Source organism: Neomonachus schauinslandi, chromosome 8 (genome assembly GCF_002201575.2).
Source record: "Neomonachus schauinslandi chromosome 8, ASM220157v2, whole genome shotgun sequence".
NCBI lineage: Eukaryota > Metazoa > Chordata > Mammalia > Carnivora > Phocidae > Neomonachus > Neomonachus schauinslandi.
The window spans coordinates 98,631,220-98,657,305 of NC_058410.1; the positions used below are offsets into that span (position 1 = coordinate 98,631,220).

A 26,086-nucleotide genomic window follows, 5' to 3' on the forward strand; every position below is an offset into this window, starting at 1 on the left:
CCGCGCGGGTCTGGAGGAAGCGGTTCTCTGACGGCGAGCATGGCGGGGACAGTGGTACTGGACGACATAGAGCTGCGAGAGGCGCAGAGAGATTACCTGGATTTCTTGGATGACGAGGTGAGGGAGGAGCGGGGGCGCGAAACTCTGGCGCTTGGAGCCCCTGGGGACGCTGACGGGCCAAGCGAGGCCGCGGCAGATGCTGCTCCACGCAGAGCCGGGGCAGGGCCCGGAGCTCCCGGGAGGTCCGCCGAGCTTCCGGACTGTTGCGGCCGGGCCGGCGCCCTCAGGAGTCTTCCATCCCGGATCTCGTAACGTTTCTCGCGGTGGATTCCGTAGTTGGTTTGGTCTCCTGTACGTGCAGCCTTGAGAGAGCGATCCTGTAACTCTCCTAAGTGCAAATGGTGGCGGGGTCTCGCGAAAGGCGACGGGTTTCTTTCAAGTGCACACGAAATGGCAAAGCTCCCTGTGGCCTTTCGGAAATCACTCCCCGCTCTCTGAATTTGGCAGGAGTCGGGATGGGGGGGGCGGGGAGAATGCTGTAGAATGTCGTGACCCGCTACCTTATAGACCTGCAGATTTTAAGGACTGACTTTCCAACCGGGCGGAAAAGACTTCCTAACTTGGCCGCATTCTTTTTCAATGCCAAAGGAGATGCAGAAGAGAAGTGTTTGCTATGCTGGCAAAGGGGGTTTTGTATGCCACCCAGGACTGGAAGCCATAGAATATTGGTAAAGCATCTTGAAAGGGTTGATAATGCTGGGTCTGTAAACAAATAGTAAGGCTCCCTATTCCTTTAGGTCGGATATGAGAGAACTCTTTACCTATTATACAGCAGATCGGGAAATACAGTGTTTTAATTCCCTACGTAATTCTTAAATGAAAAGTCATTTTAATATGCTAATTTACATTTTGACAAGATTTTTACTTGTCCTTTTAGACTTATTATGAGCTTGTTTTAATTCCCCGTTAGAAGTTGAGAAATGACTGCATACAGAAAAGCTGCAGATAGTAATAGAAATAATAGCATGGACGTTGAGGAGATCATTATAACTCCTGCAACAGCCTCTTAGGGTGTATTTGGAATCTCATGCTAGTGAGTGAAAATGTGGAGAAATTTGAGGTCAGTTCTGCTGCAGAGATTGATTTATCTTGCTGTGAGAACTGCCTCTGTTTAAATACAGTCCTATTTTGAATTTGTGGCTGTTGTGATATGTGGTGGTTATTTTGCAGGAAGACCAGGGAATTTATCAGAGCAAAGTTCGGGAGCTGATCAGTGACAACCAATACCGGTTGATTGTCAATGTGAATGACTTGCGCAGGAAAAACGAGAAGAGGGCTACCCGGTAAGTGGTAAGGGTTCCCAAGAGGATATCCTGGCTCTGGGTGCAATGGCTTCCCTTTCTCTTCCCCGGATTGGACAGGCTTCCCAAGAGAGGACCTGGATGAAATGTTTTTGACCCTCATTGCCTCACCCGCTTCTGTTTTTCTCTTCTTCCCAAAGTAGGTGGTGGGTGTTCCCCCCCCCTTTTTTTTTTTTTAAGATTTTATTTATTTATTTCTCAGAGAGAAAGAGAGCGCACAAGCAGGGGAGTGGCAGACAGAGGGAGAGGGAGAAGGAGAAGCAGGCTTCCCGCTGGGCAAGGAACCCGATATAGGACTGGATCCCAGGACCCTGGGATCATGACCCAGGCTGAAGGCAGCTGCTTAATCGACTGAGCCACCCAGACATCCTGGGCGTTTTCCTCTTAAGAGCTTCTCCTTCCATGTTTTAACTGAGTTACCATTTCTGCATCTTTGAGTAGTTGAATTCAAGTTAGCTGTCAGTTATGATGTATTTTACTGAGTCTTCTAGGACAGCAGGAGAAGGGCACTAGATTTTCACACTGCTTTTATTTTTAAGTGTCGATTTCTTTGAGTTTTTCTCTCTCTGCCTAATTATTCTCTCTGTCGTCCATGTCCAGCCTCCTGAGCAATGCCTTTGAGGAGCTGGTTGCCTTCCAGCGGGCTTTAAAGGATTTTGTGGCGTCCATTGATGCTACCTATGCCAAGCAGTACGAGGAGTTCTACATAGGATTGGAGGGCAGCTTTGGCTCCAAGCATGTCTCTCCCCGGACTCTTACCTCCTGCTTCCTCAGCTGTGTGGTCTGCGTGGAGGGCATTGTCACTAAGTGTGAGTGGCTTCAAGTCGGGGCTAAGGGAATGGAGGTGGGATACCCGTTAAGAGGGGCTGGGGAAGCAGGAGAGGCTGAGTAGAGTTGGGTAGCATATAGCATTGAACTTAACAGGGTGAAGCTGGAAGGAGCTGTAGTGTGCACAAAGATTAGGGGGTCCAGAATGCTGAATTCCGCTGAGCGTAGGGGAGTCTTGCTTTTGGCAGTCTCCTCATTCTAACTCTGAACTCCTATCATTTCTTGGTCAGGATCGGTTGTACTTGAAGTTTTATATAGACATGTTGATGTTCTAAATATAAATATAAAAATGAATAAATGACAAGTATTATTGAAGCAGCTTAAACTAGTCAGAAGAACACAGTATTTAGAGTCATGATAGACTTGCCTGGGTCAGATTCCACCTCTGTCACTGTCTAGTTGCATGACTTTATATGCATGTTTTCCATTGCTAGGCTCTCTAGTTCGTCCCAAAGTCGTCCGCAGTGTTCACTACTGCCCTGCTACCAAGAAGACTATAGAGCGACGTTATTCTGATCTCACCACCCTGGTGGCTTTTCCTTCCAGCTCTGTCTATCCCACCAAGGTGAGGGGAATTAATTAATTGGGCTTGGGGGTTGGAATCAAAGATGTCTGTTTTAATGCAAATAATTGAGTGATACCTGAAGTCTTCTGAAGTAAATCAGATGAAAAGTAAGGATTAATCTAAAGGAAAGATTGATTGTTAACCAGAGTTTAATATGAAAGTCTTCAATTTTTATTTTTTTAAAAAAGAATAAATACTCTATAAAATTTGGCAAATTATGGAAGGATTGAAAAAAGTCATTAATCTACATAGATCTTTTAGCAAAGTTATATATAACTTTATAATTTACTTAAAGTAATATGGGAGAATACTTACTCTATAATGTTACCATGAAATATTTGCAAATATTTTACTTTGGGTTGGGAGAAGAATGGTATTGGAAATGGCTTTATAGTGTTCAGATTGATCTGAACTGAGGACAATGTGAGGGTCTCTTAATGAAACAGAAGATGATTAATGTTGGTTACTTGATGTCTGAATTCCCATTCTATCAAAGAATACCTGCCGCTGCCATCAAATTTTAATTGAGAGCCACTGTATCCAAAGAATTGTTAAGCACTGTGGAGGATACAGATATGAATGAGACCCAGTTCTTATTTTCAACGCAATGGGGGCAGGAATCTTAACATAAAACAAGAATGAGTATCTTAGAATTATAACTGAAGCATACTTTAGAATCATTTAGTCTGTCTCCAGGTGAAATGCTGAGATTTGGAGAGGTTAAGTGACTTGCCCATGGGGCGCCTCGGTGGCTCAGATGGTTAAGCGTCTGCCTTCGGCTCAGGTCATGATCCCAGCTTCCTGGGATCGAGCCCCACATCGGGCTCCTGGCTCAACGGGGACCTGCTTCTCCCTCTCCCTCTGCCTTTCCCCCAGCTCATGCACGCTCTCTCTCTCTCTCTCTCTCTGTATCTCTGTGTCTCAAATGAATAAGTAAAATCTTTTAAAAAAAAAAAAAGTGACTTGCACATGGTCCAGTCCTTAATGATGACCCTAAGGACTAGGACCCAAGTCCTTTTACTTTCAGGCCAGTTGCATTTTCTAAGTCACCCTGCTCTCTTCAGTAAGATCCCTCCTTCTAGAATGTCTTCAGTAACTACCCAGGGAGTACTCTTCTGCTGATTACTGGGGCCAAGCTTCTTTGCTCAAGACCTGAAATACACTGGACTCCTGGAGGTCATCTATTGTGGTACTGAAGAACATGGCTTTGGAGTTAACAGTTGCCTCAAGTCCTGGCTCTGCAATTTCCTATGTGACTTGGGGAACTTATTTAACCTCTTCAGCCTCGGTTTCCTTATTTGTTACATGTGAAAAGTACCTGCTTTACTGAGTTGTTAGGATGATTACATGAGATAATCTCATAAAATAATAGCACAATACCTTGTATGTAGTAAGCACTCAGTAAGTGGCAGCTGTTGTGTTTTTAGAAAATTCAAATGGCAAGGAAGTAAAAGTTAAAAATGTTTTTACTAAAGTTTAATATACATACAGGAAAGTTTATATAAGTATGCAGCTCACTGAAATTTCACAAGCTGAAAATACCTGTAAAATCAGCATCCAAACCAGGAAACAGAACCTTCCTAGCACTCAGAAGTGTTTGAGGGCCCACACTCCCCAAGGTTAACCCCATCCTGATATCTAGCAACATAGAGTACTTCTGCCTTTTTATTTTTTTATTTTTTTATTGTTATGTTAAACCCCATACATTACATCATTAGTTTTAGATGTAGTGTTCCATGATTCATTGTTTGTGCGTAACACCCAGTGCTCCATGCAGAACGTGCCCTCTTCAATACCCATCACCAGGGTAACCCATCCTCCCACTCCCCTCCCCTCTAGAACCCTCAGTTTGTTTTTCAGAGTCCATCGTCTCTCATGGTTCGTCTCCCACTCCGATTTCCCCCCCTTCATTCTTCCCTCCTGCTATCTTCTTCTTTTTTTTTTTTCTTAACATATATTGCATTATTTGTTTCAGAGGTACAGATCTGAGATTCAACAGTCTTGCACAATTCACAGCACTTACCCGAGCACATACCTTCCCCAGTGTCTATCACCCAGTCACCCCATCCCTCCCACCCCACCCCCCACTCCAGCAACCCTCAGTTTGTTTCCTGCGATTAAGAATTCCTCATATCAGTGAGATCATATGATACATGTCTTTCTCTGTTTGACTTATTTCGCTCAGCATAATACCCTCCAGTTCCATCCATGTCATTGCAAATGGCAAGATCTCATACCTTTTGATGGCTGCATAATATTCCATTGTATATATATACCACATCTTCTTTATCCATTCATCTGTCGATGGACATCTTGGCTCTTCCCATAGTTTGGCTGTTGTGGACATTGCTGCTGTAAACATCGGGGTGCACGTACCCTTTCAGATCCCTACTTTTGTATCTTTGGGGTAAATACCCAGTAGTGCAATTGCTGGGTCATACCATAGCTCTATTCTCAACTTTTTGAGGAACCTCCATACTGTTTTCCAGAGTGGCTGCACCAGCTTGCATTCCCACCAACAGTGTAGGAAGGTTCCCCTTACTCTGCATCCCCGCCAACATCTGTCATTTCCTGACTTGTTAATTTTAGCCATTCTGACTGGTGTGAGGTGGTATCTCATTGAGGTTTTGATTTGGATTTCCCTGATGCCGAGTGATATTGAGCACTTTTTCATGTGTCTGTTGGCCATTTGGATGTCTTTGGAAAAACGTCTGTTCATGTCTTCTGCCCATTTCTTGATTGGATTCTTTGTTCTTTGGGTGTTGAGTTTGATAAGTTCTTTATAGATTTTGGATACTAGTCCTTTATCTGATATGTCATTTGCAAATATCTTCTTCCATTCTGTCGCTTGTCTTTTGGTTTTGTTGACTGTTTCCTTTGCTTTGCAAAAGCTTTTTATCTTGATGAAGTCCCAATAGTTCATTTTTGCCCTTGCTTCCCTTGCCTTTGGCGATGTTTCTAGGAAGAAGTTGCTGCGGCTGAGGTCGAAGAGGTTGCTGCCCGTGTTCTCCTTTAGGATTTTGATGGACTCCTGTCTCACATTGAGGTCTTTCAACCATTTGGAGTCTATTTTTGTGTGTGGTGTAAGGAAATGGTCCAGTTTCATTCTTCTGCATATGGCTGTCCAATTTTCCCAACACCATTTGTTGAAGAGACTGTCTTTTTTCCATTGGACATTCGTTCCTGCTTTGTCAAAGATGAGTTGACCATAGAGTTGAGGGTCCATTTCTGGGCTCTCTATTCTGTTCCATTGATCTATGTGTCTGTTTTTGTGCCAGTACCATGCTGTCTTGATGATGACAGCTTTGTAATAGAGCTGGAAGTCCGGAATTGTGATGCCGCCAGCTTTGCTTTTCTTTTTCAACATTCCTCTGGCTATTCGGGGTCTTTTCTGGTTCCATACAAATTTTAGGATTATTTGTTCCATTTCTTTGAAAAAAGTGGATGGTATTTTGATGGGGTTTGCATTGAATGTGTAGATTGCTCTAGGTAGCATTGACATCTTCACAATATTTGTTCTTCCAATCCATGAGCATGGAACGTTTTTCCATTTCTTTGTGTCTTCCTCAATTTCTTTCATGAGTATTTTATAGTTTTCTGAGTACAGATCATTTGTCTCTTTGGTTAGATTTATCCCTAGGTATCTTGTGGATTTGGGTGCAATTGTAAATGGGATCGACTCCTTAATTTCTCTTTCTTCTGTCTTGTTGTTGGTGTATAGGAATACCACTGACTTCTGTGCATTGATTTTATATCCTGCCACTTTACTGAATTCCTGTATGAGTTCTAGCAGTTTTGGGGTGGAGTCTTTGGGGTTTTCCACATAGAGTATCATATCATCTGCAAAGAGTGAGAGTTTGACTTCTTCTTTGCCGATTTGGATGCCTTCTATTTCTTTTTGTTGTCTGATTGCTGTGGCTAGGACTTCCAGTACTATGTTGAATAGCAGTGGTGATAGTGGACATCCTTGCCGCGTTCCTGACCTTAGGGGGAAAGTTCTCAGTTTTTCCCCATTTAGAATGATATTCGCTGTAGGTTTTTCATAGATGGCTTTTATGATATTGATGTATGTATACTCTATCCCTATACCCTAAGGAGTTTTGACCAAGAAAGGATGCTGTACTATGTCAAATGCTTTTTCTGCATCTATTGAGAGGATCATATGATTCTTGTTCTTTCTTTTATTAATGTATTGTATCACATTGATTGATTTGCGGATGTTGAACCAACCTTGCAGCCCAGTGATAAATCCCACTTGGTCATGGTGAATGATCCTTTTAATGTACTGTTGGATCCTATTGGCTAGTATTTTGGTGAGAATTTTTGCATCCATGTTCATCAGGGATATTGGTCTGTAATTCTCCTTTTTGATGGGGTCTTTGTCTGGTTTTGGGATCAAGGTAAGGCTGGCCTCATAAAATGAGTTTGGAAGTTTTCCTTCCATTTCTATTTTTTGGAACAGTTTCAGAAGAATAGGTATTAATTCTTCTTTACATATTTGGTAGAATTCCCCTGGGAAGCCATCTGGCCCTGGGCTTTTGTTTGTTGGGAGATTTTTGATGACTGCTTCAATTTCCTTAGTGGTTATAGGTCTGTTCAGGTTTTCTATTTCTTCCTGGTTCAGTTTTGGTAGTTGATACATCTCTAGGAATGCATCCATTTCTTCCAGGTTATCTAATTTGCTGGCATAGAGTTGCTCATAATATGTTCTTATAATTGTTTGTATTTCTTTGGTGTTGGTTGTGATCTCTCCTCTTTCATTCATGATTTTGTTGATTTGGGTCATTTCTCTTCTCTTTTTGATAAGTCTGGCCAGGGGTTTATCAATCTTGTTAATTCTTTCAAAGAACCGGCTCCTAGTTTCATTGATCTGTTCTACTGTTCTTTTAGTTTCTATTTCATTGATTTCTGCTCTGATCTTTATTATTTCTCTTCTCCTGCTGGGTTTAGGCTTTATTTGCTGTTCTTTCTCCAGCTCCTTTAGGTGTAGGGTTAGGTTGTGTACTTGAGACCTTTCTTGTTTCTTGAGAAAGGCTTGTATTGCTATATACTTTCCTCTTAGGACTGCCTTTGCTGCATCCCAAAGATTTTGAATAGTTGTGTTTTCATTTCCATTGGTTTCCATGAATTTTTTAAATTCTTTAATTTCCCGGTTGACCCATTCATTCTTTAGTAGGATGCTCTTTAGCCTCCATGTATTTGAGTTCTTTCCGACTTTCCTCTTGTGGTTGAGTTCGAGTTTCAAAGCACTGTGGTCTGAAAATAGGCAGGGAACGATCCCAATCTTTTGGTACCGGTTGAGACCTGATTTATGACCTAGGATGTGATCGATTCTGGAGAATGTTCCATGGGCACTAGACAAGAATATGTATTCCATTGCTTTGGGATGGAATGTTCTGAATATGTCTGTGAAGTCCATTTGGTCCAGTGTGTCATTTAAAGTCTTTATTTCCTTGTTGATCTTTTGCTTAGACGATCTGTCCATTTCAGTGAGGGGGGTGTTAAAGTCCCCCACTATTACTGTATTGTTGTCGATGTGTTTCTTTGCTTTTGTTATTAATTGGCTTATATAATTGGCTGCTCCCATGTTAGGGGCATAGATATTTACAATTGTTAGATCTTCTTGGATAGACTCTTTAAGTAGGATATAGTGTCCTTCCTCATCTCTTATTACAGTCTTTGGTTTAAAATCTAATTTGTCTGATATAAGGATTGCCACCCCAGCTTTCTTTTGGTGTCCATTAGCATGGTAAATGGATTTCCACCCCCTCACTTTCAATCTGGGGGTGTCTTTGGGTCTAAAATGAGTCTCTTGCAGACAGCATATCGATGGGTCTTGTTTTTTAATCCAATCTGATAGCCTGTGTCTTCTGATTGGGGCATTTAGACCATTTACATTCAGGGTAACTATTGAAAGATAGGAATTTAGTGCCATTTTATTGCCTGTAAGGTGACTGTTACTGTATATTGTCTGTGTTCCTTTCTGGTCTATGTTGCTTTTAGGGTCTCTCTTTGCTTAGAGGACCCCTTTCAAGATTTCTTGTAGGGCTGGTTTTGTGCTTGCAAATTCCTTTAGTTTTTGTTTGTCCTGGAAGCTTTTTATCTCTCCTCCTATTTTCAATGACAGCCTAGCTGGATATAGTATTCTTGGCTGCATATTTTTCTCATTTAGTGCTCTGAATATATCCTGCCAGTCCTTTCTGGCCTGCCAGGTCTCTGTGGATAGGTCTGTTGCCAATCTAATGTTTCTACCATTGTAGGTTACATATCTCTTCTCCCGAGCTGCTTTCAGGATTTTCTCTTTGTCTATGAGACTCGTAAGTTTTACTATTAGATGTCGGGGTGTTGACCTATTTATTGATTTTGAGAAGGGTTCTCTGTGCTTCCTGGATTTTGATGCCTGTTTCCTTCCCCAAATTAGGGAAGTTCTCTAGTATAATTTGCTCCATTATACCTTCTGCCCCTCTCTCTCTTTCTTCTTCTTCTTCTGGGATCCCAATTATTCTAATGTTGTTTCGTCTTACGGTATCGCTTATCTCTCAAATTCTGCCCTCGTGATCCAGTAGTTGTTTATCTCTTTTTCTCAGCTTCTTTATTTTCCATCATTTGGTCTTCTATATCACTCATTCTCTCTTCTGCCTCATTTATCCTAGCAGTTAGCGCCCCCATATTTGATTGCACCTCATTAATAGCCTTTTTGATTTTGACTTGGTTAGATTTTAGTTCTTTTATTTCTCCAGAAAGGGTTTCTCTAATAACTTCCATATTTTTTTCAAGCCCAGCTAGTATCTTTAAAGTGATGATTCTGAACTCTAGATCTGACATCGTACTAATGTCCGTATTGAGTAGGTCCCTGGCAGTTGGTACTACCTCTTGTTCTTTTTGTTGAGGTGATTTTTTCCATCTTGTCATTTTGTCCAGAGGAGAACAGATTAATGAGAGAACAAAATGCTAACAGGGTAACAACGTTCTCAGAAAATATACTCTAAACAAATCAGAAAAGACCTGAAGCAGTGGAAAAAGAAACGGAAAGAGAGAAAAAAGAAAAAGGAAAAAAAAAAGAAAAAGATAAAGATAAAAACAAAAACAGAACAAAACAAAACAAAACAAAAAACAGAATGTGATCAAATATGATGAGGCTGGTATATAGATCAGTGCCACACACTAGATTTTGGGTGTATTTTGGTCTGTTAGAAGAAAGTGCCTCCCAAAATTTTAAAGAAAGAAAAACTTATATATGTACAAAAATAAGGGTTGATATGATGAAGGGATGGAATATGACTGTAAAGATGGAAATTATAAAAAATTTTATACAAGGAATTGATAAGAAGTTGTTTGAAAAAAGAAAGAAGAGAATTTAAAAAAAAATAAAGAGGGAGAGAATGTGATCAGGCAGGGGAGTAGAAAAAAACTATACACTAGAGATTTAGGGTATATTTTGATCTGTTAGAAGAAACTATCTCAAAATTTTAAAGAGAGAACAACTTATGTATATATGCCAAAAATACGGGTAACTACTATGAAGGGATAGAATATGACTCTAAAAATGAGAAATAAAAATTTTTATTTATTTATTTATTTATTTTTTAAAAGATTTTATTTATTTATTTGTGAGAGAGAGAATGAGAGACAGCACGAGAGGGAGGAGGGTCAGAGGGAGAAGCAGACTCCCCGCTGAGCAGGGAGCCCGATGCGGGACTCGATCCAGGGACTCCAGGATCATGACCTGAGCCGAAGGCAGTCGCTTAACCGACTGAGCCACTCAGGCGCCCTAAAAATTTTTTTTTTAAAAAGGGATTGATAAGATGTTGGTTGAAAAAGGGAAAAAAAAAATTCAAAAAAAAAAAGACAGTTAAAAAAAATTAACTTTGAAAGACTAAAGAATTGGTAAAAAAGCCATGAATTCTATGTTCATTATTCCCCTAGCGCTGGAGTTCTGCCATTCTCATTGATCAGTAAACTTGGTCTTGGCTGGCTATTCTTGCTGATCTTCTGGGGGAGGGTCCTGTTGCCGTGGTTTCCAAAAGTCTTTGCCGGAGGCGGAATTGCCCCGCCCTTGCCCGGTCCAGGCTAAGTAATCTGCTCGGGTTTGCTCTCGGGAGCTTTTGTTCCCTGCAAGCTTTCCGTACAGCTTTGGAGGTGGAGAGTGAAAATGGCGGCCTCCCAATCTCCACCCCGGAGGAGCTGAGAACTCGGGGCCCCGCTCCTCAGTGAACCCCCAGAGAAAAGCCGTCAGTCACTCCCGTCTCCCCGGTCTCCGGCCGCACTCCGTGCTCACCCGGCCTGTGACCGCGCCTTTCTATCTCTGGCACCCGACCCCGGGTGGAGTCTCCAAACCCAGCAGATCCCTGCAGTGCGCTCCCGCGCCACTCCTCCTGGGGGAGGAAGGTGAGTCTCCCCGGATCTGCCACTTGTTGGGTCCCTGCTGGAGGAGCAGTGGCCCGACTGCCGCGGATCACGGTTTATGGCAACCCCGACCTGAGAGCCCGCTCCTCGGCTCCGTCTCTGCAGCCGGCTTCCCCGCTTCGATACCTGGGAGCTCTGCCGCACTCGGGTACCCCCGGTCTTTCTGTGACCCCAAGGGTCCTGAGACCACACTGTCCCATGAGGGTTCTACCCCCTGCTTAGCTACCGGAGTGACGTCCCTCAGCGGAGCCGACTTCTAAAAGTTCCGATTTTGTGCTCCGCGGCTCTATCACTTGCCAGAAGCGGCTGACGGAGGCCCCTCCCCCGCCGTCTATCCTCCCGAATATCGCCTCGGATTCACTTCTCCGCTCGTCCTACCTTCCAGAAAGTGGTCGCTTTTCTGTTCAGAGAGTTGTTGCTCTTCTTTTCTTCGATCTCCTGTTGAGTTTGTAGGTGTTCAGAATGGTTTGATCCCTATGCAGCTGAATCCCTGAGAGGAGATGAAATCCAGGTCTCCTACTCCTCCGCCATCTTGCTCCGCCCCCCTCTTGCTTGGTTTTTATATTTTATCTAAATAGTCCTGTGTTGGGCTTCCTTTGTTCAACAGATGTTTTGAGATTCATCCATGTTGTGTATAGATGTATTTTATACATTTTCATTGCTGTATAGTGTTCATTTGGGTTGATATACCACATTTATTCAACCATTATATTGATAGCATTTGGATATTTTCTAATTTTTGGCTATTGGGAATAATGCTGCTGTGAGCATTGTAATATGTGGCTTTGGAAGAATGTTTCTGTCAGGTATTACCTAGGAGTGGAAATATTATGTCATAGTACAGAGGAAATAAGAATCTTAATTTAGATGTTAATATAGCCATGGTTCCCTCAGACTATAGTTGTCTCTTCCATTAGATGATTTGTTACTAGAACAGATGGGAATGGAAAAAATTGGAGAAGACGTTTGGCTTTTTTTGTTCCTAGATACTAAAATCTCATGAGGTCATTTCCAAATTATGTTTGTTTCCTACAAAAAATGAGTGTGGCATTTCTAACACCAGGATGAGATAGCAATGCTTTTCTCTGTGTCTTTTTCAGGACGAGGAAAACAATCCCCTCGAGACCGAATATGGCCTTTCTGTCTACAAGGACCACCAGACCGTCACTATCCAGGAGATGCCAGAGAAGGCCCCAGCTGGTCAACTTCCCCGCTCTGTGGACGTCATTCTGGATGATGACTTGGTAGATAAAGTGAAGCCTGGTGACCGAGTCCAGGTGGTGGGGACCTACCGTTGCCTTCCTGGAAAGAAGGGAGGCTACACCTCAGGAACCTTCAGGTAAAGGGGCAGTTGTGAGGTATTTGGCATGCTGCTGGCAGCTTGCATTTCTGGTAGTATTCTTGCTCCAGTTTGCCATATTCTGGATCATACATCAGACAGGTGGAGCAGTCTAGCTGCCTGGGAGATGGGATACATCTTTTCCATCAGATAAAACTGGTAGTATTATCTTATGCTAAAAGTGGGAGTTACCGGTAACATGAGTATAGCCTCTTGGCTTACATGAGTTTCTCACGTTTTCTCACGTATTCCCACCTCCTTCTCATCCACACTTCTGTCTGAAGGAAGATCTGTGGGACAGCAGAGGATAAATTCCTGAGGTGAAGAATCATCAGCATATTTGTGTTGCAGACTAAGAGAGTATCAGTTGTTGAATTCAGAACAACTTGTGTTTTTTCTCTTTATTGTTTTCCGATTTGCTTTGGCTCTGATGTTAGGAATTGAAAACCGCAGGCTTCTTATTCCCCTCTTTGTCCCAGGACTATCCTGATTGCCTGTAATGTGAAGCAAATGAGCAAGGATGTTCAGCCTTCATTCTCTGCTGAGGATATAGCCAAGATCAAGAAGTTCAGTAAAACTCGTTCTAAGGTCTGAGCATCTTTTAGGGATTTGAGGGTGGGGATGGATTTGTTAGGGTTGTGTTTTGCATGGACCACCTTTCATCTTTGTACTGGATCAGGAGGAGGGTCAAGATTTTTTCTCTAAAGGATGTGGTGTTAGCTTTTAGTTTGACCCAGTCAGCAAGTAAAAGGGTGTTTTTGCTGTTTAATATTTCTGTTTTGTTACCTGCTGGGCTGCTAAGTGAACCTAATACAAGTACTAGAATAAGAGAATATCAGTGTACCAATAAGTCCATATGGAAGACAGTAGTGATGCGTTACTTAAGTTTAAGATAGGTTATTTTTGTTTTAGTTCTCTAGTTTGTTTTTCTTTTTAAAGACAAAATGTCCACAGGAAGAATTGAAGAAAATACAGTTGACCCTTGAACAACACAAGTTTGAGCTGTGTGGGTTTGCTTGCTTGTGGGTTTTTTTTTGATAAATACAGTATGGTACTATAAATGTGTTTCTCTTCCTTATGATTTTCTTAGTGACATTTTCCTTTCTATAGCTTACTTATTGTAAGAATACAGCATATAGTACATATCAAACACAAAAATGTGTTAATTGACTTTTTATGTTATTCGTGAGGTGAGGTCAGCAGTGGGGCATTAGTAAAGTTTTGAGGGGATCAAAAGTTATATGTAGATTTTGGACTGCACGGGGGTTTGGCACCCCCAACTTCTGCATTGTTTAAGGGTCATCTGTGTATGCCTGTGTGATTAAGGTTATTGAAAAAACAAACCAAGCCAAACCAAAACAAGGTTACTGGAATCGCATTATATATTCTTATTAAACCTAAAATGTTTTGAACCTGGAAATACTTTTTTCTTAAATATTAAACCTCTAAGCAGGTTTTGGAATACAGGCTTTCTCTTTATCTGTTCTGACAATGGTCTGTTCAGTGTACAGTTAGAAACAGTGTCTACACTTGTGGAGTTCTTCAAGCATTTTTATAAGCTAAAGTATAAAGCAGAGCTCAGCAAAACCCAACTGAATCTCACTAGGCTTTTCACACCTTTGGTTATTCCTCCTGTAGGATATCTTTGACCAGCTGGCCAGGTCATTGGCCCCTAGCATCCATGGGCACGACTATGTTAAGAAGGCAATTCTCTGCTTGCTCTTGGGAGGGGTGGAACGAGAACTTGAAAATGGCAGCCACATCCGTGGGGACATCAATATTCTCCTGATCGGTATGACACTGGGGATCAGATTCTTGGTCTTCCCTTGTGGAGTGTGCTTGTGGGAATCTATAATCTGTAAGATTGTGTATTCTCTACATGGTGTATTTCATTTCCATCAAAGGGCAAAAGACTAAAATGAATCTTTTCTTACTATTCTCATTTTTGTATTTCCTGATTTATAATGTCTAAAATATATTCTTCCTGTAACTTGCCTTTATAAGTGAAAGGAATATTATTTACAACCAGTTACTGTAAATTTCTGTTATGCCAAGAGCTGTACTAGAAAAGTAGAATTTGCTGGGGGCGGGGGGAGGAGTTTCCTAGCAAGTCATCACTGCCCCACCCAATTACAGGGGACCCGTCGGTTGCCAAGTCTCAGCTTCTACGCTATGTTCTGTGCACTGCTCCCCGGGCTATCCCCACCACTGGCCGGGGCTCCTCTGGAGTGGGTCTGACGGCTGCTGTCACTACAGACCAGGAAACCGGTAAGGGTGTAAGGGTCTTTGGCAAAGGTCCCGCAGTGAGATCAAGCATAGTTTCCTTGAGTTTGCTCTCGGGAGCTTGTATTGGGAAGATACACTAGAAAGGTTAGTTTGAGCCAGGCTGTAGAAGACTGAGTATCTCTGGTAATAGGGGGTGAATCATTTAAGTCTTTGGGTGGCCCTCTATGGATAAGAATGTCTCCTAGAAGACAGTTTTTGAAGGAGAAACCTTTGCAAATTGGAAGGGAAATAAAAATGAAGATTGTGCTATTTTATAAATTAGAGAAAGGGATTTGAAGACTAGTGAAAAGAGAGCAGAGATCTAGTTGGGGAATCACTTGAGGATCAAGATAGAGAATTGATGAAAGAAGTTTGTTGGAGGCTGGCTACTTCGGGATCATTCAGATTGGAGCTAAAAAGGTTGACCCACGAGGGTTTTTCTCTAAGTCTCTAGGAACTGACTGCTCCTCATTATATTCTCATGAGCAACATTGAATGCTTAGGAAGGAGATTGAAATCTCTCCCCTCGTCTTCTACAACCAGGATAGTAAAACGTATCTTTACCTCCTCATTTCCTAGGGGAGCGCCGGCTAGAAGCAGGGGCCATGGTCCTTGCTGACCGAGGTGTGGTTTGCATCGATGAATTTGACAAGATGTCTGATATGGACCGCACAGCCATCCACGAAGTGATGGAGCAGGGTCGAGTCACCATCGCCAAGGCTGGCATCCATGCTAGGCTGAATGCCCGCTGCAGTGTTCTGGCAGCTGCCAACCCCGTCTATGGCAGGGTGAGTGGAATCAGCACTTAACCGTTGTCCTCACCTTTGTTTGGTTTTGCTGAGTAGCTGGGCCATGAAGTTGATTCTTGGTGTCCCGGAGGAATAATAGGCCAAAGATTAAGTTAAGCTCATCCCTCATTTTGCTGTTGTCCTTGATTTAGGGCAGTGGTTTGTCACTTTTTTATCCACATCAGAATCCCCTGGAAAGTTATTTATTTAAAATAACTTTAAAAATACAAAGAAGAAAACAAAAGTGACCTGCACTCTCTCAACCCAGTAACCTGTATTGCCATTACAACAAAAGTACCATATGCAGATGGTTAGATGTATAAACAGAACAGAGAGTGCAGTATGGACATTAAAAGCCTTCCTTTGCTCTCCTATCCCTTCTCCAAGAGATAACCACTAACAACTCTTGAGTGGGGAAACAAAAACTTAAGTGTATACCAACAACCATACTGGCTCCTTGTTACCAAATTTGTCTGTTTATCTTTGCTTTTCACTATGATGATGATGTGTTAAGGTGTATCTTTTATATTTATTCAGCTTGGGGTTTGCCGAATTTTGCCTTTATTTTTTCTTTCTTTTTTTTGGGCAGCTGTCTTATATTCCGTAATTTGTTTAGTCTCTATTTGATGGGCATTTGGCATTTTCCCTTTTCCCCCTTGCTATTATGAAATGAAGTTGCAGTGAATATCCCTTTATATGTATTTTGTTACAGATATCGGTATGATAAATACCTAGTAACAGAATCAGTGGATTAAAGAGTTATATGCATTTTCATTTTGGTAGAGATTACCAAATTGCCCTCTTTAAAGTTTGTACCATAATAATACTATTAATTAAGACTTACAAGTAATTTGCTTTTATCCTCACGATAACCTTGTAGATAGGTAGTTACTATCCTTATCTTACAGGTGAGAAAATGGAGGCATAAAAAATTAAGTAAGTTACTCAAGAATCACAAACTAGAAAATGGCAGAGTCAGAATTTGAACCCAGAGCCCATACTGTGCTCTGGCAATTTACAATTCCACAGTGTATGGGGTTACCTGTTTTCGTGGAGTTTTTTAAACGTGCAGGTGCCTCGTCCCCAGTCTAGGGTTTCTGAATTCAAATTTTTGGGTTGGGGCTTTTGGTAACTATGGTTTAGAAAGGCTCCATAGGTTGGTGCTAATGCATAGCTTGGGTTGAGATCCTTGGTTTTTAGATTAATGGTAACATATGTTTATGTCATCTTGAAGAATTATATTGGGAAATGTAGGGAGAAAATGGCGGGTCCTGAAATGGGAACGTGGTCAGAATCATTATTAATGTTACCTACAGGGATGTTAGACCCTCTGACTGTGAAGTGTCTGCGGGTGGGTAGCCTCATAGGCCCAGAATTGAAAGATAAAAAAGTATAGAGGTTCTTGAGTCCCAGGGAAGATCTCCCTTGACCCTTAAGACTTCATGATTTATAGATTATTGACCATTTTCGTTGCGATTTTACTCATTACTTTTTGAGTAAGGGACTCCAAAGTTTCCAAGTGTTTTTGGCTTAGCCTTCTTGTCAATAACAGGCAGGGGAGGAGTCATCTTTCAGGGTTGGTCCTGCCCTGGGAATGGCCGGGGCAGAATAAAGCTTGGGAAGGAGGACGCTGGTTTCGAGACCTACGATAAGCTTATTAGAGGCACCTCAGCTAGGAGGTGGGGCTCTGAGTTCGCTCAGGTCTCCCGAAGCTTCAGTGAGAGAAGGGTTGCAGGTAGACAAACTGAAGTAAGTATTTTAATAGCTTTAAATAGCCTCCTTGTCCTTTCTTCCCATTGATGTCGCCTCCACTTTCCTTTTTCCTTCCGTTGCACAGTATGATCAGTATAAGACCCCCATGGAGAACATTGGGCTGCAGGACTCACTGCTATCCCGGTTTGACTTACTCTTCATCATGTTGGATCAGATGGACCCTGAGCAGGATCGGGAGATCTCGGACCATGTCCTTAGGATGCACCGTTACAGGGCCCCCGGGGAACAGGATGGCGATGGTGAGCCCACGGGAAGAGTCAGACTGATTAATGGAGGGGGACCTAAACAGATGCGATTATCTCAGACCTGGCCCAGGTCGTGGTGGGTGTTTCCGTTTCTGGGTTGATGTTGAAGGTGCCCTTGCCTTCGTGACCACTCCCTTCTTGCTCTCTGGGAGTTATCCTAAGGTGTGTCTTTTTTCCATTTCTGGGTCTAGGAACACCTTTGAGCATCTTCTGGGAGCTAGGTAGTTCCACCTTTCTTATTTGTGGGCTCCACGTGTCTATGTGTCTTTGCTTTATTAGTATTTTATCTCTTCAGAAGAAGCAATTTCTTACTCTCCTTTCTCCCAACTTGGGTTTTCCAGCTATGCCTTTGGGTAGTGCCGTGGATATCCTGGCCACAGACGATCCCAATTTTAACCAGGAAGACCAGCAGGACACCCAGATTTATGAGAAGCATGACAACCTTCTGCATGGGACCAAGAAGAAAAAGTGAGCATTCTTCATACTTCTCCTTTGAAGGAACCTGAGATTTCTGTCATATTAGCATATTTTTATGTGCTGCCCAGGCAAGATCATGCTTGGATTCGTAGCCATGTGGCCCTGTTTTCTTTTCTGGATCCCACACTTAGATACTTCTTTTCCTGGCCAGTTGCCTTGTTAAGTGTTTGTGGCGAATGGGTTTAGGTTCTAATCTTCTAAAAAGAAGGCTTTGACACATGCTCAACTGATGGTGGGTATGTTATGTTATCCTCGTACGTGAAGTACCACACAAGTCCTTTAGCCATTTGTGACAAGCTACTGTTGAAGGGACAGTAGATGGCAAGCCCTGGGTGCTGTTGTGCAGGTGGATTTGGATAAAGGAGACTAGGGTTCAAGTGTTCAAAGCACAAAATATGAGATCTTATACCTGTATTTAGGGCTGTGGTGCAGTAGGAAGCATATAGATTCAAACCTGTTGTTTAAGAACATGGAATTTAGAGTCAGAACACTGAATTTAAGTCTCCTCTGAGCTGTAGTTTTTAACCTATTAAATAGGGCACATAATACCTAAATTTTTACCTCACAAATACCTAAGTAATAGCTACATTCTGATTCAACTGACATACATGAAAGAGTCTCATACACATTCTATATAAGTGGGATTTCTGATGACGTATTCTAGATTGTATCTCTGCCACTTGACCTTGACTTCTCTGAGGAGAGGCCAAGCCCCCAGCCCAGTCAGGTGCCGAGGTGTGGCAAAGAAGAAGAAATCACTGTGTGTGCCCGCAGGGAGAAGATGGTGAGTGCAGCATTCATGAGGAAGTACATCCACGTGGCCAAAATCATCAAGCCCATTCTAACTCAGGACTCAGCCGCGTACATTGCAGAAGAGTACTCACGCCTGCGCAGCCAAGACAGCATGAGCTCGGACACTGCCCGGGTGAGTCCCCACAGGGAAGATGGACCTGGGAATTCCTGAAGTAGAAGGCTGGGGAGTCCCTGTTATCTGGGAGCTCTCGAAGCATTTCAACTTAGTGATTCCTCCCCTTTTACTTTCTGGTCTGAAGGGCTTCCTGTTCTCCAATTCTAATCATTTCCTTCTACAAAGGAAAACGAAGTGAGAACACCTTTATCTCATTAGTTCAGAGGACATTGGCTTCCAGAAGCTGTGATTCATTCAGCAAACATAAGGAGCCACTTTTGGGAACTGAACTGGTGTCTGTTCTTGCATGCAGGGTTAAAATAGGAAGAGCTATCCTCCGAGAACTCGGATCTGGAACTTAGGAGGCAGGAAGGTAGATGGAAAGATCATATATGCCTGTTTATAAATATCTACCACAGTGTGGTACCTAAAAGGAAATGAATGTGAAAGATGATTGGAGTGAATATAGATGAAGAAGCTATTAGTTTTTCCTTTAGACTTTATAGAAGAGGTATGAATTTGAGGGAAGAGAGTATGGTATTTGAGCTGGACTTTGACAAATGATTAGTTGGATAACTATAATGGTTATCCAAAGCCATTTCTAGAAATCTGCCTGTGAATTTATCTAAACTCTTTGGGGCAGTAGAGTTCATACAGGATTTCATGGCAGAAAGACCCAAGTCCAAGACCGTTGTTACATGCTATAGACATAGACTCTTGGATTTAGACATGATCCCAGGTCGCCTATTCCAGCCTCACACACAGACAGTGATTCCATCTTCCGGAATTTCTGCTAAGACTTCCTTGACATCTCCAGTGGCAGCATGCCCGGCACATCACTGCATTGAAATGTTAGAATATTCTTCTATTTAAACTTGCTTCCCCATGACTTAAACCCATGGGGCTTAATTTGTTTTCTGGGGATTGTGTATGACTTGTCTTCTTCAGATTAAGCAGCCCCTTTTCTTTTTAATTGTTTCCCTCACCACATGAACATGTTCCAGTGTGTCAGAAGCCTTCTCATTGAACAAAACACTGTTTTAGTTGTGGTCTTAGTGGGTCTTGTAAATCTCTCAATTTGGATTCTGTAGTTCTGCTAATGCAAGCTAGGATTTCATTTGCTTTTTAGGTTATCCAGGAATTGGAGCTTATAATGGAGTGTGTAACTGCCGCACTCTGGTACCTTTTAAATCATTAAAAGATTTGGTGAATTTATTTAAAAGTGAATGTATTTGTTTTTGAACGTGGGACGGGGTATTGTTTATACCATTCCATGGGCTATAAATAATACCCCATCCCATGATAATTTGGGACACTTGAAAGTAGAAGTGACCAGATCAAGGATCATACAATGGGAGATGTGGGGGTGTGACAGAAAGAACTAGCCCTCTGTTCTGATCCCAGGTCTTCAGCTAATTTTTGGGCCTTGCACAGATCTCTTCACATCTCAGCTCACAGTTTTTTTTATCCATAAAATGAGAAGGTTGGATAATGTCAGGGATGCTTAACTAGGTGGGTACATCACCTGAAACTTAAAAAGAATACATGTCCAGTCCTAAACATAGACATTCTGATTCATTAGGTCAGAGATGCCATTCAGTCAATAGCATTTAAAAAAGATAGAAGCACACTAGTTTGGTATGCACCCACCCCCATGAGAACCACTGGATGAGAACATGCCAGAATTCTGTTCATCCTCTGGACTTGAATTTATCCAACTTTAAAAATTTGTCCTCAGATGACCTCTTTCACGCTCCTCCTTTAGTGTGACCTTGCCCAAGTTACTTGAAACGCTGAGTCCTATTTCCTCATCTATAAAATTTGGAGAAGTTATCGAGAGTGTTAAACAATGCAGTTGATACAAAAGCAAAGTTCCTGGAGCATTGCAGATTGGCAGTAAGGATTATTTTTCCTCCTTCACTATTGTAGTCTTTCTAGCCTTTTTTCTTTCCAGCTGTAAGATGCCTCGTTTTCTTCTTCCTTGTTCACCTACCCTTTTCTCGAACCTCAATACTCATATTTTCTTGGCTGTTTTTATTTTTGTGAATTTTATGTGGTGTTTATACAGAATACAGAGCTCTGAATCCTTTGCTTTTACTTCCTAGAGTCATTCCAGGAGTATCTTTATCCTTTTCTGTACAGTGGGAATGATAGGCAAGCCTAAGGAATTCTGGACAAGTAATCCTCCCTTGTTTTCTTCCCCAGACATCACCAGTTACAGCCCGGACACTGGAGACTCTGATTCGATTGGCCACAGCCCATGCCAAGGCCCGCATGAGCAAGACCGTGGACCTGCAGGATGCAGAGGAAGCTGTGGAGTTGGTCCAGTACGCTTACTTCAAGAAGGTGAGGGTCCACATGCTTGGGCCTGAGAGCTCCTTCTGAGTAAATGTTGGTGCTTGGGCTGCCCAGCCCTTCATGGTGACCCCTGTATTTGGGTCATCAGTGGAAAGCAGCATCTAGCTGGGAAGCTTTAAAATACTGATGCCAGAGCTACCAGAGGCCCCAGAGATTCTGGTTTCATTGATGTACTGCATCATCAATCGACTGCTTCTCTGCCTATTCATACTTCCTTTGTCTCTTAAAAAAGTAGATGTTTCCAAAGGATTAACCTGGGTGATCTTCCTCTTCCCTCTGTACCTTTTCTTTTGCCAGTCTCTTCAGGTATCCCATTGGCATCTCAAAAACTCACATCAAAAGTTGAACTCTCAAATTCGGGCCTGTCATTCTGTTTCTGCTTCTGCTTCTGCTTGTAACATTGTGTTTCTTTCGTTTTAGACACCAGGCCTTGAAGCCTTCACTGTCTTTTCCTTGTTGCCCACCCCCTCTCCAATTTAGTGAACTGTAGCCCTCTGGGGTTTAGTTGTGGGTCTGATAGGCTTTTCCTGGCTTACTCTTTTTGCTAGGGTGGGAGTTGTCTTAAATTTAAATTAACTACCTGATCTATAAAGAAATGGATTGTTTTCCACTTAACCGTTATGGGCTGGGCTTTTTTTTCATTCACTTATTTGTTCCTTAAATACTCATTAAGTATCTACTATGTCAAAGGAATTGAACATACCTCTCAGTACTTTTTTTTAAAGACTTATTTATTTTAGAGAGAGCCCAGGAGGAGGGGCAGAGGGACAGGGAGAGAGAATCTCAAGCAGACTCCCTGCTGAACAAGGAGCCCAATACGGGGCTTAGTCCCATGACCCTGAGATCATGACCTGAGCTGACACCAAGAGTTGGATGCTTAACCGACTGAGCCAGCCAGGCGCCCCACCTCTCAGCATTTTTAAAGATAGGCAGCAGCCTATTCCTCTGCCCCTGGTTCTGGACTCAGGGATGAAAGAGGCTCGCTGTTTCATCTTATTTCTGCTGATGGTGTAGAAGGGACTCTTACTCAGAATTTTTCATTCAGTTTCCCAGCATCAGTGACCCTTCCCACCCACCCATGCTTGGCTTGGTCTTAGGTTCTAGAGAAGGAGAAGAAACGAAAGAAGCGAAATGAGGGTGAATCAGAGACAGAGGATGAAGAGGAGAAAAGCCAGGAGGACCAAGAGCAGAAGAGTAAGAGGTAAGGCGGAGCGAAGAGAAAGGAGACAAAGACATAAGTTGGGGGAGGGGAGGGAGGTGAATCAGTACTGCTAGTTGATATCAAGTTATTATTGGGAAAAGGTGCCTAGATCTGTAGGGTGCGCGCATGGCGGGGTAGGGGGGTGAGGGCAGAGAGAGAAACTTTAGTAGACTTCTGTGCTGAGCATGGAGCCTGAAGCAGGGCTCGATCCCCTAACCCTGAGATCAGGGCCTGAGCAGAAACTAAGAGTCGGATGCCTAACCGCCTGTGCCCCTCAGGCGCCCCTGGTAGGATGCTTCTGACCTCTTCCCTGCTAAAGAAATGCTAAGTAGCAGGAGCACACTGACTCAAACAGGTTTTTGAGTGTATTATTTTTCAGAATCCTTTCCTCATGGTATTCATCCCTGTGATTGAATGTCTCAGGTGGCTGATAGAGAAAAAGCATTGGGAAGCAGGGCCTGTCTGTGTTCTAGTCCAGAGACTTTTGGTCTCTTTCAAGAAAAAGTAACAGTTTATATAGGCCTGGGCCTAGCATTTTGCTTTGACTGTAGATTGTCCTAGTTCTTTTTCTCTGGTCAGAGGCCCAGGATGGGTTTCTCCAAAGCCTTTCTCTTAACTGCTATGGGTATTTTAGGAGGAGGACTCGTCACATTGATGCCAAGGATGGGGGCTCCTATGACCCCTATGACTTCAGTGACACAGAGGAGGAAATGCCTCAAGGTGAGTGACTGTCTCCTATTGATAATGAGGTGGTTCCTTTGACTGCTAACTTCAGTTGATCTGTGTACTACATTTTCTGGTGCGTTGCCATTTGGTGTCCTGCTCAGGGCCCTGTGTCCAAGAGGTTTGTCCCAAGAGAACCTCGGGAAACCCAGTCAAAACTTTGGAAACTGGGCTTTGCTCAGTTGCTGCTTCCTTCCCGAGGAACCGTGCTCTTTGCCAAGCCTGGCATAAGCATCCCAGATAACGTATGTTGCGGGTCTCTTGCCCGACTCATTTTCTCTACCCTGGCTGGTTCCAGAAGAACCCTAGGAAGTGGGTGTTCTGTAGGCTCAGTGAGGTGTGGGGAGTGGAGATTACTTTCCTGGTGTCTTTGGAATGGAAATGGCTTCACCGTGTTGTCTTCCCATTATCTGCAACCATTTATCCTCTGAAGTGCACACTCCAAAGACAGCAGACTCACAGGAGACCAAGGAGTCCCAGAAGGTGGAATTGAGTGAATCCCGGTGAGTAGAGAGGTGGTTTTTAAAATGGTATTATTTCTCAATGAGCAGGAAGCTCTCAAATTGACTGTTGGGGGATATCTATACTGTATTAACGCTTACATGGATCTTGCCTGAGAGCTTTTCGGTTTGTATACTTCTCCTTTATCCATCTTCTCCTGACTTGGACAGGTTGAAGGAATTCAAGGTGGCCCTCTTGGATGTGTTCCGGGAAGCTCACGCACAGTCGGTGGGCATGAATCGCCTCACAGAATCCATCAACCAGGACAGAGAAGAGCCCTTCTCTTCAGCAGAGATCCAGGTTGCGCTGAGCAAGATGCAGGACGACAACCAGGTCATGGTCTCCGAGGGCATCATCTTCCTTATCTGAGGATAACTCATCTCTGAACTTTGGGGCTGTGCCCAGAATGTTTCTTTCATATTTCCTCTCCCTGCTCCCGCCAGTCTTTGCCTTCATTTCCTGAATAACAGTGTTAATTGAACCGAAGTTGAGGGACACGTGACAAAGCTGAGCTTTGGGAATGGGTAATGAAAGCTGTTGTGGGGTGAAGAGAAGAAAGTGGGCAAGGACTAAGACTCTTGTATCTTCATTCATTCATTCATTCTCCTTATCTCCCACCCAGAACAAACCAAACCATTGTTCGTGGTAAATAACACATAACCTCTGAGAATATGGGGGGAGCACAGCTGGTTTCTGCTCATCCTTTCCTTGTTGGTTGGCTGTTTTTTCTTTCCTGAGCACATTGGTCTGGAATAGTCTTTGGGTTGTTCTCTGCTGCTGTGAGTGAAGCTCTGAAGCAAGTCATGAAGGCCAAGGAAGCTTTCTTTTCTGTAGCACCAGTTAAGACTAATACATACTTCTGACTTAAATATCCAATACATTGAATAAACTTAACCTATTTTTATATTATATGCATGGCCTTAATACTGCGTGCTTTTGTCAACACCTTTAATTTTGTTTTCCTTGAAAGCTCAGCCCTGTAGGATTTTCTGCTTCCACATTTGCACCAAGTCACCACACGGTGGCAGCAGGCTGCTGTGCTGTCCTTGGGGCTTAGGTCTTGAGGCAGTTTTCTTCCTCAGTGACACCAGCATTTATCAGTTAAAGTTATGCAAGCCAAACTTTGCCAATTTGGAATAGCTAAATGGCCACAGGAGGCCAGCAAGTGAAAATCAGGAGAGTTGACCCTTTGCCTGCCTTTTTTGAGCCTGAATCAAAGCCCATTCATGGAGAAGTAATATGTGCTATATCAGACATCTCAATATTGTGAGTTCTGGCCCATTTTAAAGAGATCCCCTTACAGGATCCTCGTGAAACCACTCGCACCTGGATGTTCAGCTCTTCGTATTTTTGCGCAGAAGTTTGTGGAGGGGCCTGGGTGGTTTCTTTCCTGCTGTAATGCTCTGAGTAGCTTCCAAAGAACTTAAAAAAAAGTGTGACTTTATGGGGACCTGCGTCACATGAACTGGAAGCTGCTCTGTAAAGGAGGTTGTGTTGGTTCTAAGATTGGTGAAGTACTTCATTCTTCCTTTTTATCTTTTTTTTAAATTAATTTTTTTTTGATGTAGTGTTCCATGATTTATTGTTTGCGTATAACACCCAGTGTTCCATTCTGTATGTGCCCTCTTTAATACCCATCACCGGGCTCACCCATCCCCCGCACCCCCTTCCTTCTTCCTTTTTGATGAGGGGGGAACACCTTACCCTGAAACCATGGGGGCAGAAGATGGGGAGTTCTAGTTTCAACTTTGATTTTTTTTCCCCCAGATGTGAAATCCAAGTCCTATTGGAAGTAATCTAGAGAGTCAGGAGAGGGCAGTGGTATCAGGACTGGACTCTGACATGAATTGCGCACTGGCAATGAGTCCTATATTGTGCTCTACTCAGCAGTGGGTGTAAATATAGAACTGCATGCTCTTGAGGCACCGGTTGGGGATTTATATCTAATGTGTCCATGAGAAATTTTAAAATCCAATGAGAGCATACACAATAGGAACTGTAGGAATTGAGGGGGGCCATGAGTGTATCAAAAAGGGGTGTGGGCTACCATGGGGTACGGATATGAAGAAAAGGGGGGTCTCCTCAAATGATCATTTCCAGAAAGGTCCAACATTTTGTCAGTAGGACTCTTGCTCTCTATCCTTCACACCTGGAGAAACTGAGGCAGAGTAGGAGAGTAGGCAGATCTAGCAGTCTGCAATAGCTGTAAAGCCAAGTTTACCTTGCTGACTTTTCAGCGCTCTACAAGCTCAATGAATCTTTATATCAGGATTTTAAAAACTGTGTGTGTGTGTGTGTGTGTGTGTGTGTGTGTGTAGTTCCCCCAACTTAGAGTAACGTTAAAGAAGT

The 26,086-nt window shown here is 42.9% G+C and overlaps 1 protein-coding gene across 4 annotated transcripts; it reads left to right on the top strand.

The window, feature by feature from the left end:
* On the top strand, positions 1–24,624 carry MCM3 (minichromosome maintenance complex component 3). Of its 4 annotated transcripts, none has more exons than XM_044917313.1 (17): positions 1–117; positions 1,231–1,343; positions 1,962–2,170; positions 2,624–2,754; positions 12,261–12,499; positions 12,979–13,087; positions 14,138–14,291; positions 14,636–14,767; positions 15,344–15,552; positions 17,390–17,564; positions 17,912–18,038; positions 18,771–18,972; positions 21,160–21,300; positions 22,410–22,513; positions 23,148–23,233; positions 23,670–23,739; positions 23,908–24,624. In XM_044917313.1, exons 1-17 carry the CDS (start codon positions 40–42, stop codon positions 24,104–24,106), a joined length of 2,478 nt encoding a protein of 825 aa, XP_044773248.1. In that variant the 5' UTR covers positions 1–39; the 3' UTR covers positions 24,107–24,624. The 4 variants fall into 4 exon arrangements, with proteins under 4 accessions (XP_044773248.1, XP_021547686.1, XP_044773249.1 ...); XM_021692011.2 differs by having other exon boundaries at positions 18,822–18,972; XM_044917314.1 differs by having other exon boundaries at positions 17–117; positions 12,312–12,499; positions 18,822–18,972.
* Positions 24,625–26,086: the final 1,462 nt, after the last annotated feature.